Here is a 13,042-nt window from a genome sequence, read left to right as displayed (position 1 = left end):
GGAAAGTAAGTGTGAGTGGGGGCTGGTTCTGGTCCTGTATGTGTGTGTGTGGGTGGATGAGGAGGGTCAGGTTTATCCCCACAGGAGGGGGGGGGGGGGCCTTGGCCTGCGGCTGAACCTCACACTCTGACAGCTGGTGTTGACCTGAACTGTGCCCCCCACGGGCCACCTCCCTTTCGCAGACACACATCAGAAGACCGCAAACTCCCTCCTGCATGTTTTTACATTAGAACCACAAACACCTGAGAAGGAAAAGGCAAAATACATTGTCTGACGCAGGCACACAAACACCAGAGAAAAGAAAAAAGCAGAGGAATTTCTTTAGGATTTATTTCACCTGTGTGGTGAATAGAAAAATAGGATGAAGACAAAACTTTTGAAGGGAAATCTGCCTCTGTGGAAATTTTTTTAATTCATTGCTTGTGTAGTTAAAAAAGAAAAAACCATAGCAAATTCAAAACATTTGTATTAAGAGCTTTGTGCCTTTCTTTTCCCTGCAACCAAGAGAAAACAAAGTAATCTTTGGAATCCATCTTAAGGGCTAATTATAATACATATAATCTGTTTTATCTACTACATCAAAAGTCCTATAAATATTTTTTCCTCATATTTATATGCTGAAGTAGCATTCAAGATTGGAGCGTCTTAATATTACACTTTAAAAAATGGCAGAACAAAAGCGTATGAACAAAAGTACCACCAAAGTTCAGCAAGTCACATTTTTCTTCAGTAAAGAAAACCTTATTCGTGCAACTACATTTAACAAAAAGTAAAAGTACCACGTATGTGTAACCTTCAGGATATTTTCATCTTAAGCATGATTCTGTACAATTTTGCATGTTTATCCTACCTCCCACAGTAGTCAACACAAGCATACAATGTCGTAAGCCGTACACACCATAGCCGCCATCGATGCTTCTCCACTTCACCAACATTTGTAAATGTTTTTATGTCAGTAAATGACCACTCTCCCTGTGTCACCTAAAATACAGTCCATCATGTGAGGCACTAGCCTAGCATTTCCCTGTTGGACCAGTCTTTCTCAGAGAGCATTAATGCAAAAAGAAGCAGACACGTTGTGAAACATGGTTTCAATTCCACACATCCGGTCATCTTTGGTATCAGGACAGTGGAATGCATAGTTGCAGTGATGAGGGAGCTGGTCAGAGCTGGTGCTGCTCAGCATATGCTTCAACTCCAGCCTCTAGAAAAACTGCTCCACGCTGCTGTTTAGCCTCGGGAAACAGGCGAGGGAGGGAGAGGAGAAAAGGGGAGCGGCGTCTCTTTTTAATTCCTGGGTTCTGTAGGGCTTGTGGTAAGAGCTGTCAGAGAGACAAGAGAAAAAGTGAGTGAGCGAGCAGAGCTTCCTCCAGCCCAGGAAGGAAGGAAGAGTTTCCGCTAGCGTCTGACTGTCTGACTTGCAAGAAGGTCGCATTTGTGGTAGAGCTTCGCTCCTTTTTTTGGCAGGCTGTCTGTGACCAGCTGTCTCCTTTTCCTCTTTCTCTGTTCCTCTGTCGCTTCACGTGTCTCCCTTCCAACCCAGTTTGTTTGGATTCTGCTGGGCTACAGCCACAGCAGAGGAACTCAGAAGCTGATTGGTTTATCGGATACAGTCCAGTTGTCTTTTTATTCCAGTCCAATATTTCCCCCTAAATTTCAGCGTAAAGGTCCCAAAGTGGGAGGAGTCTGGCAAATAGGGCCCAGGAGTCAGTCTCTCTGGGTCAGGTTAGTTCCTGGCAGGTCTGCCCTCCTCACACCTGCCTGTCCTCTCCTACGAAGGAGTTTTGGCCTCGTATCTTCCCACTACCGTGGAGCCGTTACCGTTTTCCTGCTTGGGGGAGGAGCACCCTGGGGTCGGGCCACTGTAGGGAGAGGAGCTGCTGCTGGTAGAGGTGGGTCTGTGGGGCAGGGACAGAGAGAGAGGCAGGGGGGTGTCAGATGGTGTGGTCAGGGGGTCCCGATCACGTTCTGGGGGGCGCAGTGCGCCAGAAGGCGGAAACGGGAATGCCAGCGGGAATCCAGTCATGTAGAAAAGCCTGCCAACTCGCCGTGCCACCTGAGGAGACGAGAGGAGACCATATGACTGTCAGTACAGCCTGTTGAGTCTTGTATAATTGACTAAGGCTGTATACTGTATTCTAAACAGAGAGAGAGTACGAGAGAGGCTGTAGTCTGTGGGGCTGGCTAGTTTAAGGGAATAATCTATGCTACGCTAGCAGTTTGCCTTGGGCCTACGGACAAAAACACACAAGTCCACTTGTTCACACACAAACACACACACGCAGGTCTGTGGTGTGTACCTGTGAGCGGATCTTGAGCGCAGGCCCCAGCTTTAGTCCCATGGTCTTGAGCAGGTGCTCCTCAGTGAGCAGCGGTAATGTCTCTCCATCAATGGCCTGCTCCCGAAACACCTGGCGGAGACACAGCCGCTTCAGCCACAGCCCCGACATATATACACACACTCACACACAGAAACACACTCGACACACAAACCTACATATTCATTCACACAACCTATAAAACAGTGACTATTCCAAAATGTTAAATACCCATTTTGAGAAGGAAAAATAGCTGATTATCATTCCACATCTCTTAAGGCAGATTTTCAACTGTCTCTTAGTACAATATTCACTTGTCCGTGTGTACAGTGAGTGTTACTGATCACTGGAATCACTCCTGTCAACACTGGCCAGGTAGAAATCAGGTAAAAGTGTGACTTCAGTGTGAGATGAGTGACAAATTCCACAGCCTTGCTCCATACTGTACTGTATGTATGTCCAGTTGATTAGGCGTGGACAGCTTAAGTCTCATATTGGCTTCACATGAAAAATGTTTTTTAAATCTACCCTTTTTTTCAAATTTTAAAATATTTTGTTAAAGATTGATATAATTAGAGGAAAGATTGGGTCACGTTCTCATTCTGGATATTTCATTTTGGAACAACACGGCTGTACACAGAAATACACATTTCATTCACACAGGCCACATGTGTACATGCACTGCTAACTTCACACACAGTCCACTAATATGGCTGCAGCTGTGAACATCACCATTTGTTCATCCAAACACTTTCACAATCAACTTGAAAGAAATGGCTGTGCAGCTTTAGTGCTTCTACCTAAACACAATGAGGTGCCATTTAAAGTACTGCAGTAGTGTTGCAGTATGTATCCTATGGTCACTGTTCTTCCTCTGTGGTTAGTAGTCAGCCTGCCCCCTGCCTCCATCCTCTCCCCTCTCTCTCCCCCCTCTCCCTATGTCCTCACCTGTGTGTATTCAGCACATCCGGCCAGGCTGCTTATGAAACCACACACGTCCTCCACACTCCACTTGCTGATGTCCTCCACAGGGTTTGCTGTGGCTGATTCCTCCCCGTCCATGAAAAGACCTCCCACAGAGCCTGAAAGAGCATCAGTGGGTGAAAATGATGTGTCAATATAAACACTGGGTACAACATTGCCATTAAGACAGAGGATCTTGCTGTCATTTTAGTGATGCAGATCCTGAAAACTGCAAACAGAGATGCTCAAAACCACGTCAACATTTTTCTAAAAGGCAGCTCAAAATATTTTTCAGTTCAGTTAAATTTAGTCATGAGGTTTGAGAAGAAAAAAACCCTTTAATTTAAGAAATGCATGGTTGGAAGGGGGTCAGTTATTTAGCTAGTAATGGTTATTTAATAATCAGTTAATCTGTGGATCATGTTTAGTCTGTAGTTAAGTGCATAAACACTGAAAAATGCCCTTCAGAGCCCAAGGTTATGTCCTCAATTTTTTGAAGATATTCAATGTATAATGATATGAAAAAAATATATATTAACGCTGCAAATCCTCAGATTGAGAAGGTGGAACCAGTGAATGCTTCATAAATCACTAATATTATTCATTTCTGTTGAGATTCATGGATATACCAACAAACAGTTCAGCTCTACTGACTTGATTTCTATCTCCTATCGTTAAGCTGCTCATGGTGTGAATTTATAAGATAGGATAAAGTTAGTTTGTTAGTTTTCTTTTTTATGTGAACAAACCGCTCCCTCTTTTTTTTTTAAAGATTATATTTTTGGCAGTTTTCCAAGCCTTTATTAGATAGGACAGACAGGAAATGGGGTGAGAGAGAGAGGGGGGAGACATGCAGAGAAGGGCCGCAGGTCGGAGTCGAATCCGCAGCCGATGCCTCGAGGACCTTCAGCCTCTTTACATTGGGCGACTGCTCTAACCACTCAGCCACCGGCCGCCCCAATCCGCTCCCTCCTTTCTGCCCATGAGACTGTGCTGCCGGTGGTGTGGATGAGGGTCATACTGGGGTCAGAGGCAGGGCCCCTTACAGGGAGAGGTCTCCACACAGGACACACTCACACAAAGAGTGAGGCTAATGGGTTTCAGATTGGCTGCGTGTGTTTTGTGTGTTTGTGTTGTCTCTCACCCGTGTGAAAGTAGGGGTTGGCGTAGGGGAATCCGAAGGGCAGTGACTGGGCGTGAAGAGCAGGCAGCGGTGGCATGAACCCAGGCGGCAGGTGGTACTTGACATCAGCCTTGCCCAGTCCAGGGGTGAAGAGATGGCGACTGGGTGACTCTGTATCTGCTGAACTACAGGGGGCGCTCAGCCTGCCTGAGATCTCTCCAGTCTCCTTGGCACTGTCACACACTCCCTTACTGCCAGTCTCTTTACCCCCATCCCTCTCCCTGTCCCTGGGTTTACTGCTGGACTTGGCACAGACCCTGTCCTGCCTCTCCTCACACATCTCTGTCTCACTGTCTGAGTCCTTCATCTCCTCGTCCTGCACCTCCCTATCTCCCTCCCTTCCTCTGCCCTGTCTTGCTCCCATGTGATCCCCAGCATGGAGCTGCGTCTGGGGGGCCCTGCGGGGGGCTTTCCTGGATTCGGCATCTGACCCAGCGGTAGACCTCTGTGTCTGGGTGTCTTTCGGTGTGGAGGCTGGCCCTGGTTGTTGATGCTGGTGGTGGTGGTTGAGGGTTAGGAGTGGTGTGGCAGCCCCATGGCGAAGCACTAACATTGCATTTGAGCGGCGGGCCAGTTCCTCGCGGAGCGGATGGCCCTCTGGGATGTCGTGGAGGCTCCGCAGGGCTGGGTGGTCAGGGGGCAGGCCCGGTGGTAGAGCTCCCAAAGGCTCTGAGCCCAGAATACGCTGCTGCTGCTGTCGCTGGTGGAGACTTTCTAACTCTTTCTGTCTCAGCAGCTCTGCCGACATCTCCAGTCTAAGGCAGTGAAAAACACAGGGACTTTTAACACACGGGCCAAATGATTACAATTTTACAGTATTTCAAATTACAACACTGCTTGTGGGTATACATTAAAAAAAATGTTTGCCCCTTCCAAAAAAACTATCCCACCTTTGATCTATGTTGCTATAAACCCACTCTACAAAAATTAGATTTTTAGCTGTCATTATTTACTCTGATACATGGCTGCAATAATTACACTATTCAATACTGTAACATTACAACACACACACACACACACCTGGCCAGATTCTGCTTCCTCAGCATCTCCTGTTGTCGAGCAAAGAGCTCAGCCTGTGCTGGCTGGAGGAAACCATAACCTGTGATAGAAACAGCGAGAAAAAACATAACAGTAAGCAAAAATTTTAAAAGCAAGATGCAAGCTCCTTAATGTGTGTGTGTGTGTGTGTGTGGGGGGGGGGTGTAAATCTATGAGAAAACTCGTTAAAAAATAACTAAAAGTTACTACAGAAATTCTAAATGCCTTGTTTGTTTACATCAAATTTTTATTTAAAAATTACATCTTGCAACTACCTGCTTTTATGTCATTTTAAAATATAAAATTGAATCCCCTTGTTGGATATATAGAACCATGGGGTGCAAAAAAAGTAAACATACTTATTTTTTGTTACAAGTAAGCTATACATACATGCCATGCATCTCCATTGGTACTGTGTATTAGTTTTATCGACTTAGCCTTAGCATGACTCATGACTCACCAGGGGCCTGGCAAAGAGCAGAGGGCATGCCGAGGAAAGGAGGCCGCAGGTGAGGTCCTAAGGTGATGTGAGGTGCAGTAGGAGGGGACAGTAGGGGTGGAGGGTGGGACAGTTCTCTGTGGACACAAATATGAAAAAAAAGACAACATTAAGTTCAGTTTGAATTTCACTGGATGCTTTATTTATTTATTTATTTATTTTTTATATAATGTGATTGCCGTTAAAAGAATAGTTTTAACAGTTTTTCTGTTCTCAGTACATCTCAGCTGTGTGTGTGTGTGTGTGTGTGTGTGTGTGTGTGTGTGTGTGTGTGTGTGTGTGTGTGTGTGTGTGTGTGTGTGTGTGTGTGTGTGTGTGTGTGTGTGTGTGTGTGTGTGTGTGTGTGTGTGCATGCGTGTGTGCGTATGTGTGTGTGCGTATTTTTATCAGTGAAGCTCCAGAGGCCCCTGTGTCGCCCCGGTGCCTCATCAGTCTTGTCACGCTGCAGCAAGCGCCGCTGGCCATTGCTGTACCCTGGACTGCAGCCTTCCCCTCCTCTGCCGCCTCACACATACACACACGTTATATATACACAGAAACACGTACACACAACTCTAGACCCACACTCATAATGAGGGCTGAATGCACAATGCCAGTGTGTCATGCTCCGACAGCTGGAGCGGCCCCTGCGTCTTGACCGGGGCCACGGGCTGAAGGACCTTCTAATTAACACTCATCCCTCCTCTCTTCTCTCCCTTTTTTACGCCCTCCTCTCCATTTCCCTCCCTCTCTCCCTCTCACTCTCTAGGCTGCATTGAAAACCGGTGAAAAGATGGAGCGTCCTGCAACCTCTGCTTCTGAAAAGGCCTCTCCATTATTGGCTCCGTCTTTTGTCCTCCTTGAGGGTGAAAGGCGCCTCTCACCTTTCTCCCTCTCTCTCCATCTCTTGTTCCGTCTTACCCATCTTTTTTTCTATTCTCTCTACTGCTCTATGACCTCTGAAAATCTGTCTTGTTTACTCCTTTCTTTTCTCCACTTATTTCTTTCACCTCTATGTTTTTTTCTCCCCCCTCTTCATCACTCCATCTCATCCTGTCTCTTTAAGCCATCCTGGTCCTGCCTCTTTGTATTTCTTTTAGTTTCTCTCCCGCTTCTTTTTTTCACTGTAATCCTTTCTCTTATTCTATCCCAATCCATGCTTTTCTCTCGTTTTGTGCAGATCTTCATGGGTACAGGGACATGGTTTTGAGGAAGCAGATGAAAAGCTCAGTAGAAAGAGGCCTCTGCACCTTGACCCTTTGAAAGTGTCAAAATGTGGATTATGATGCTCTCCGTCCGCTCAATGTCCCAAACCACAGCTGTTTCCAGGGCCTCTCCTGCGTCCACTCTCTAGCTACCCACACCTCTCCTGTCTCTCGTTTCTGTCCTCCTGAGCCGCTGCTATCACACCAATCAGAGCTCAGCTGTCTGTGACTGTCGCCACACAAAAGCATACATGGGAAACAAGCTGAGAAAAACAACAAAATCAAAACCAACACTGGGACGCATGCAACCGCAAATATTGTTTTGCAACTGTGTTCAAATTCGCTAGCGCCTGCATGTCTCCCGCCTCACTAAATGGTGAGGGAGAAGGAGGGAGGAACTGCAAGGAGGGAGGGCACACATACAGGAACGGGGAGATGAGATGGGGGGGTTGGAGTCAGTACTGAGAAGGTGGTGGTGGAGTGTGTGTGTGTGTGTGTGTGTGTGGGGGGGGGGGGGGGGGGACCATTCATCGATTGCCTCCGCCGCTGAAATGTTAATGCTAATCGTATAACCGCTCTCTCCGGCGGTGCCTCGCACTCCAGTGGCAGCTCCAATTAATCTTGGGTGAGGGCTACGGCGCGTGACCCCGGAGCCGCGAGCCGGGGCCCCGCTAGCCGCTGCTTATGTAATTACACCGCCCAGTGTGTAATCACCTGGCCTAATCCCTCGGGGCTAGCAATTAGCCTTGCGACGCGCAGTTCCACTAGGCTACACTAAGGCGCCCGCAAAACTCCCGTCCACCCCCGCCATGGCTCCCGCATGCCAAACTCCTATCACACTGCACCCCCCCTCTCTGATTCTCCCTCCCTTTCTTCCCTCTCCTTGCACCGCCTACCCTTGCCTAGCGTTAGCCCGCAGATGAATAACGGTCAATTAAAGCTGCATGACTGGGGCTGCCAGGCGTCTGCGCCACCATAATTAGACCTAATCACGGGGAGTGAGAGAGACGGAGAGAGAGAGACAGAGAGAGAAGGGGAGAAGTGTGTGTCTGACACTCCCCTCCACTCCCTTCCTCCATCTCTTCCTCTCTTCCTCCTTTTATAGGAGGCAATTTTAAGGGAGGAGTGGCAGACATTAGTCGTTTTGCTCTGGGGTAGTGTGTGTGTGTGTGTGTGTGTGTGTGTGTGTGTGTGTGTGTGTGTGTGTGTGTGTGTGTGTGTGTGTGTGTGTGTGTGTGTGTGTGTGTGTGTGTGTGTGTTTGTGTGTATGTACATGTCTGTCTGTTTGTCTGTCTATGTGGTTTTCTTTTTGCCCTATCTGTGCATTTTGTTGGCAAACCACTAACATGCTATAAAAAGAAGCAAAAACACTGACTAGTTTTTGCATGCAACTGAAAATAGGCGGATTCACAAATGCAAGGTGGGCTCATAATCACACTAAACTATCACTGCCTACTCCCCCTCCCCTCTCTCTCTCCCCCTCTCTCTCTCCCCCTCTCTCTCCCCCTCTCTCTCTCCCCCTCTCTCCGTCTCTCCCCCCCTGCAGTGAGGCCAGGGGAATTCACTGGTGTGTGACGACCTGTCAGAGTGGCGACAGCGGTCCCGTCCCGCAACAGCCCAGGCAGTGTGTGTGTGTGTGTGTGTGTGCGCGTGTGTGAGTGTGTGCGTGCGTGTGTGTGTGTGTGTGTGTGTGACAGGGCTGCCCTTAATGACGGGAGCGTGGGGGGATTAGGAGCGCCGCGCGGCCGCCTTCGGCTCCTTCTCCGCAGGAACACATTTACACAGGAAGCTCATTAAAATGGATGAGGCTCCCTCCACGCTCTCTCTCTCTATCTCACTCATTCGCTCCCTCCCTCCATCTCACTCTCCGTCACTTCGTCCCTTCGCCATCTCCTCTCTTCTTCTGTTTTGCTTCCCTCTCTTCATCCCCATTTTAAGCTCCCATGTTTTCCACTTCCTTTCTCTCCCCCTTTCTCTTTACTTTTCTCCATCCCTCCCCTATTTGCCTTGCAGATGCTTGGTGAGCTTAGTGCCATTTAAGGCCAGACAAATGGAGCGCCAGGCTCTAAGCCCATCGAGCGGCCCTAATGATTTGTTTTTAACAATGGGCCCTAATGGGCCCCAGATAATCAATGATGAGGGGTCGATGGAAAGGTGAGCCACGGAGAGTTAGAGAGAGGGAGAGCTTCCATCTCTTACTCACATTCTCAGCCTCGGCTTTTCATTATATTTAATTTTTTTGCTTTTACTCACCAATTATCTCAATTTAAATTTTCCTTTCATTTTGCACTCATTCCACTCGTAATTTTCTTCCTCTTAATTATTTTTCCTTTGCAGTTCTGTATATTTTATGAGGAGTGGGAACAGTCTTCAGACCTTCAGAGACACAGGTACACTATATAGACAAAAGTATGTGGACGTTACAAACCTATGGGCATAGATATGCTGCTATGACAGGCTCCTTTCTTCCAGGAAGGTTTTCCACTAGATTTTGGGACCTAGTTAGGATCTGTTCCCTTTCAGCTACAAGAGGATTAGTGAGGTCGGGCGATTAGGCCAGGCATATATTCTGCAATTCGGTTTATCCCACAGGTGTTGGATGGGATCAGGACACTATTCAAGTTCTCCCACATTCCCAAATTAATTTCTTTATGGGGCAATGTCATGTGGGAATTGTCAACTGTTGCCACAAAGCACACGATAAAAATATATTTTATGCTGGAGCATTACGATTCCCCTTAATCAGAAGTGTGGGGCCTAGCCCAAAACATAAATAACAACCCAAGACCAAAAGTGTGACTAGAGGGCCCTATAGTGTGTGTATGTGCAGGCGGAACATCGCACAGGTTTTGCATCACTCTCTGGCTGTTTCCCTTTTCTTTTTGCGTTCTCTCATTTGGACAGTGGTACAAGTGATGGAACGGGCACTTCTACATATTTTCCTTATTAAGCCCTCTTTTTTTATTCACTCAAAAACATACTGAGAGTGAAAGGGTTAAAGAGGAGGCAGGGGGAGGTCGAGGGGGACGGAGTGAGGTAGAGATGGATGGAGGAAGGGAGGGAGGGTGAGGCCTAGTTAACTCTCCCCGGTCCTGTGTGGCTAATTACTCTGTGCTGTCGGAGAACAGACGCGGCTCACTGACTACATTCACACTGCACTACTAGCCTCTCACAAACACACGCACGCACGCACACACGCACAAACGCACACACATACACACACACACACACACATACACACACACACACAAATTAGCAGACATATTCACACAAACAAACCCAAATTCAATCCGCGTAGATGAGCACGCATGCATGCAGACCGCCAGCTTGAAAAATGGAACAAACAAACACGCGAACAATCAGCCCCCCCATTCTCGCCCCAACACACACACACAAACACACACACACACACACACACTATATATATATATATATATATATATATATATATACACCCCCACAGCTTCCCAGAGCTGCACCACACAGCGCCTGGCCGCTCTGCTTCCTGCTTATATCCCCACCCCTATCCCTCACCACCCCCTTCTCTGTCTCACACACACACAAACACACACACACACACACACACACACACACACACACACACACCCACCCTCCCCTGCTGCCGCACCGCCGGCCCATTATCGATCCCCCGCCTCTCCCCGCGCCACATAAATAATCGACAAGCAATTACCCGCCCACTCCCGCTGCCCCCGGCTTTGTTTGGGAGGCGCAGGGGCCAGGGCTGGGGGGAGAGGAGGGAGGAAGAGCTGGGGATGCAGGCGTGCAGCTCCACAGTGGTAGCCAAGAGGTTATTGGATCCTTAGTTTAACCATGTATGTGGAGATGCACACACATTCACACACACATGCAAACGTGCACTGCAGCAAACGGAAAAAGACAAATATGAGAACAGATCTTGCTGAGGAAGCTGGGAATGGGTTGAAGTGCAGTGGTGTGGTGATGCAAACTGGCAGGTGATTAACTTCTACTGTCTCTCCCTCAGACTGAAGAGTTTTCTGCAAAATCAAAACATTGTTCCATTGTGAGTTCCACATTTACATGTACTCACATGGAATGGGGCCTCCTATGGAGAATGTATGGGTGAGTGGAGGATGTGAGTGTTATTAATGATGAATAAAGGTGATATCGCAAGCATGGAAGGGTTGTCGTTTCAACAATTGCTAGCTATGGTGGGGCTTACGTAGAGGCTTTGTGTGCGTTTGTATCCGTTTCTTACCTGTCAGTATAATGTGCATCCCGGTGCTGCGGCAGACCCTGTTTGCGTCTCTGGCTGGATGAAGAGGAGCTGCCTGCTGAGGGCAGGTGAGCTTCTAAGGCCGCTGGATTCCTCACTGCTGCAGCCAACGCCTCTTGACGAGCACGCAGCATGTCTGAATAAGGAGCGAAGGGGCAAAACAGGGAAAGCCCAGTGGAGGGAGAGAGATGGGAAGATAAAGTTGACATGACAAAGATGATGAGGGATAAAGTTGAGGAAAATGTAGAGGGGAGGAAAGAATTGAAAGGGATACAGAGAGCGGGGGATAAAAACAAATTTAGTATCCAGTTGCTTATGTCTATGCTAAGATATTACAAATTCAGCTTTGTATGGAACATTTCTAAACAGAAAATCCTACTGACTATACATTTCACAGGATTATAGTTGATGGCTTATTGTAAGTGTGTTGCACATTAGCTGTGTAAGTATAAACATGACAAGTTTTTGGGCAAAAAAACAGAAGTGAAACATACTTTAAAAAAGTTGTTTGTTGTCCTGTAGTGAAGGATGTAAGCGCTAAGTATGCAAGTAGCTCATAAAAACACCCAATAAGTAATTTCCACATTAATACTGAAAATGAGCTGTTTCCAATCCCAATGTCACATGCATACACACATACAGACACAGATGAGCACATAAACACACACACACACACAAAGAACAAGGATAAACAAAAACACATTTTGGCAGAGGTGTATGAAATTAGCGCATAGTGCTCAAGTCCATCTGTCATGCTTTGGAACTGAGCTGAAGAGTTTTAAGCAAATCTGAGGAAATGAAGAGGTGGAAGTGGAAAAATAAAAAGGCTAGAAAGACGGCATGAAAGAATGTGATGAACATGATGTTTTTAAAACAAATAACGATCAGTGTCTTTTTGTACAAGCGAGCAAAAAGCGACTTCATACGTCGGTTGCACTGTGTTTCTACCCCTCCCCACCTCCGCTACCATCACACCTTCTCCCTCTATCTTTGCCTGCCCCATCTCTCCACCTTCTGCCCTCTACCACTCGCCTCATTCCATCTTTTTCTCCGCTCATCCCCCCTCTCTCTCTCTCTCTCCCTCTTCCAGCAACCCCGGTTCTCTCTCGCTCTCGTAGGAGAAGAGGCCTCATCATTATCAGCCAGGCCAGGCCACACCAGGAGACATGGCTTCTAATGAGAGAAAAATCCATCCTGCTCTGTCTCTCTCCTCCCTCTCTCTGCCTCAATCTATCTATCCTCTCTCTCCACCTCCCCCCTCTTTTTTAATTAGACAGATCCCTTGGGAGCTAGGGGCCATTTCCGCCGCCAGTACGGGTGTGACGTGTGTTTGTGTGTGTCTGTGTGATTTAGGCGCTTGCATGTGCGTGCCTGACTGTGTGTGCCTGACTGTGTGTTGTGTGTGCAGAAGCAGTAGAGCGGGCGCCGGGGTGGGGTGGGTGGGGGGTTGAAGCGACAGATATTAATGCAGCCTAGCTCCGGTGTATCGATCTGTTTGCTGCGCCAGGCCGCAGGGGACTCGGTTGGCGGCAGACAAGGGTGTGTGCGTGTGTATGTGTGGGCAAGGGGGGGTTGTGAGAGATAAGGGAGGGATCAGGGGGA

The 13,042-nt window shown here is 47.7% G+C and overlaps 1 protein-coding gene across 3 annotated transcripts in view; it reads right to left on the bottom strand.

The window, feature by feature from the left end:
- Positions 1-350: 350 nt before the first annotated feature.
- The window catches only part of samd11 (sterile alpha motif domain containing 11), a gene marked incomplete at its 5' end in the record, with an annotated part of 50,877 nt that continues 38,185 nt past the window's right edge, over positions 351-13,042 (bottom strand). For 2 of the 3 annotated variants that reach the window (XM_083920375.1, XM_083920376.1), the window contains 7 exons: positions 351-2,056; positions 2,301-2,411; positions 3,267-3,400; positions 4,426-5,219; positions 5,485-5,563; positions 5,963-6,078; positions 11,423-11,576. In XM_083920375.1, the coding sequence (XP_083776501.1) occupies positions 1,772-2,056; positions 2,301-2,411; positions 3,267-3,400; positions 4,426-5,219; positions 5,485-5,563; positions 5,963-6,078; positions 11,423-11,576 (1,673 nt within the window). In that variant the 3' untranslated portion in view covers positions 351-1,771. The remainder of the gene's footprint in view (positions 2,057-2,300; positions 2,412-3,266; positions 3,401-4,425; positions 5,220-5,484; positions 5,564-5,962; positions 6,079-11,422; positions 11,577-13,042) is intronic. The other variant, XM_083920377.1, reaches the window with a different exon arrangement.

The sequence above is a fragment of the Echiichthys vipera genome (genome assembly GCF_963691815.1).
Source record: "Echiichthys vipera genome assembly, chromosome: 9".
NCBI lineage: Eukaryota > Metazoa > Chordata > Actinopteri > Perciformes > Trachinidae > Echiichthys > Echiichthys vipera.
This window is presented reverse-complemented; position numbering and strand designations above follow the sequence as displayed.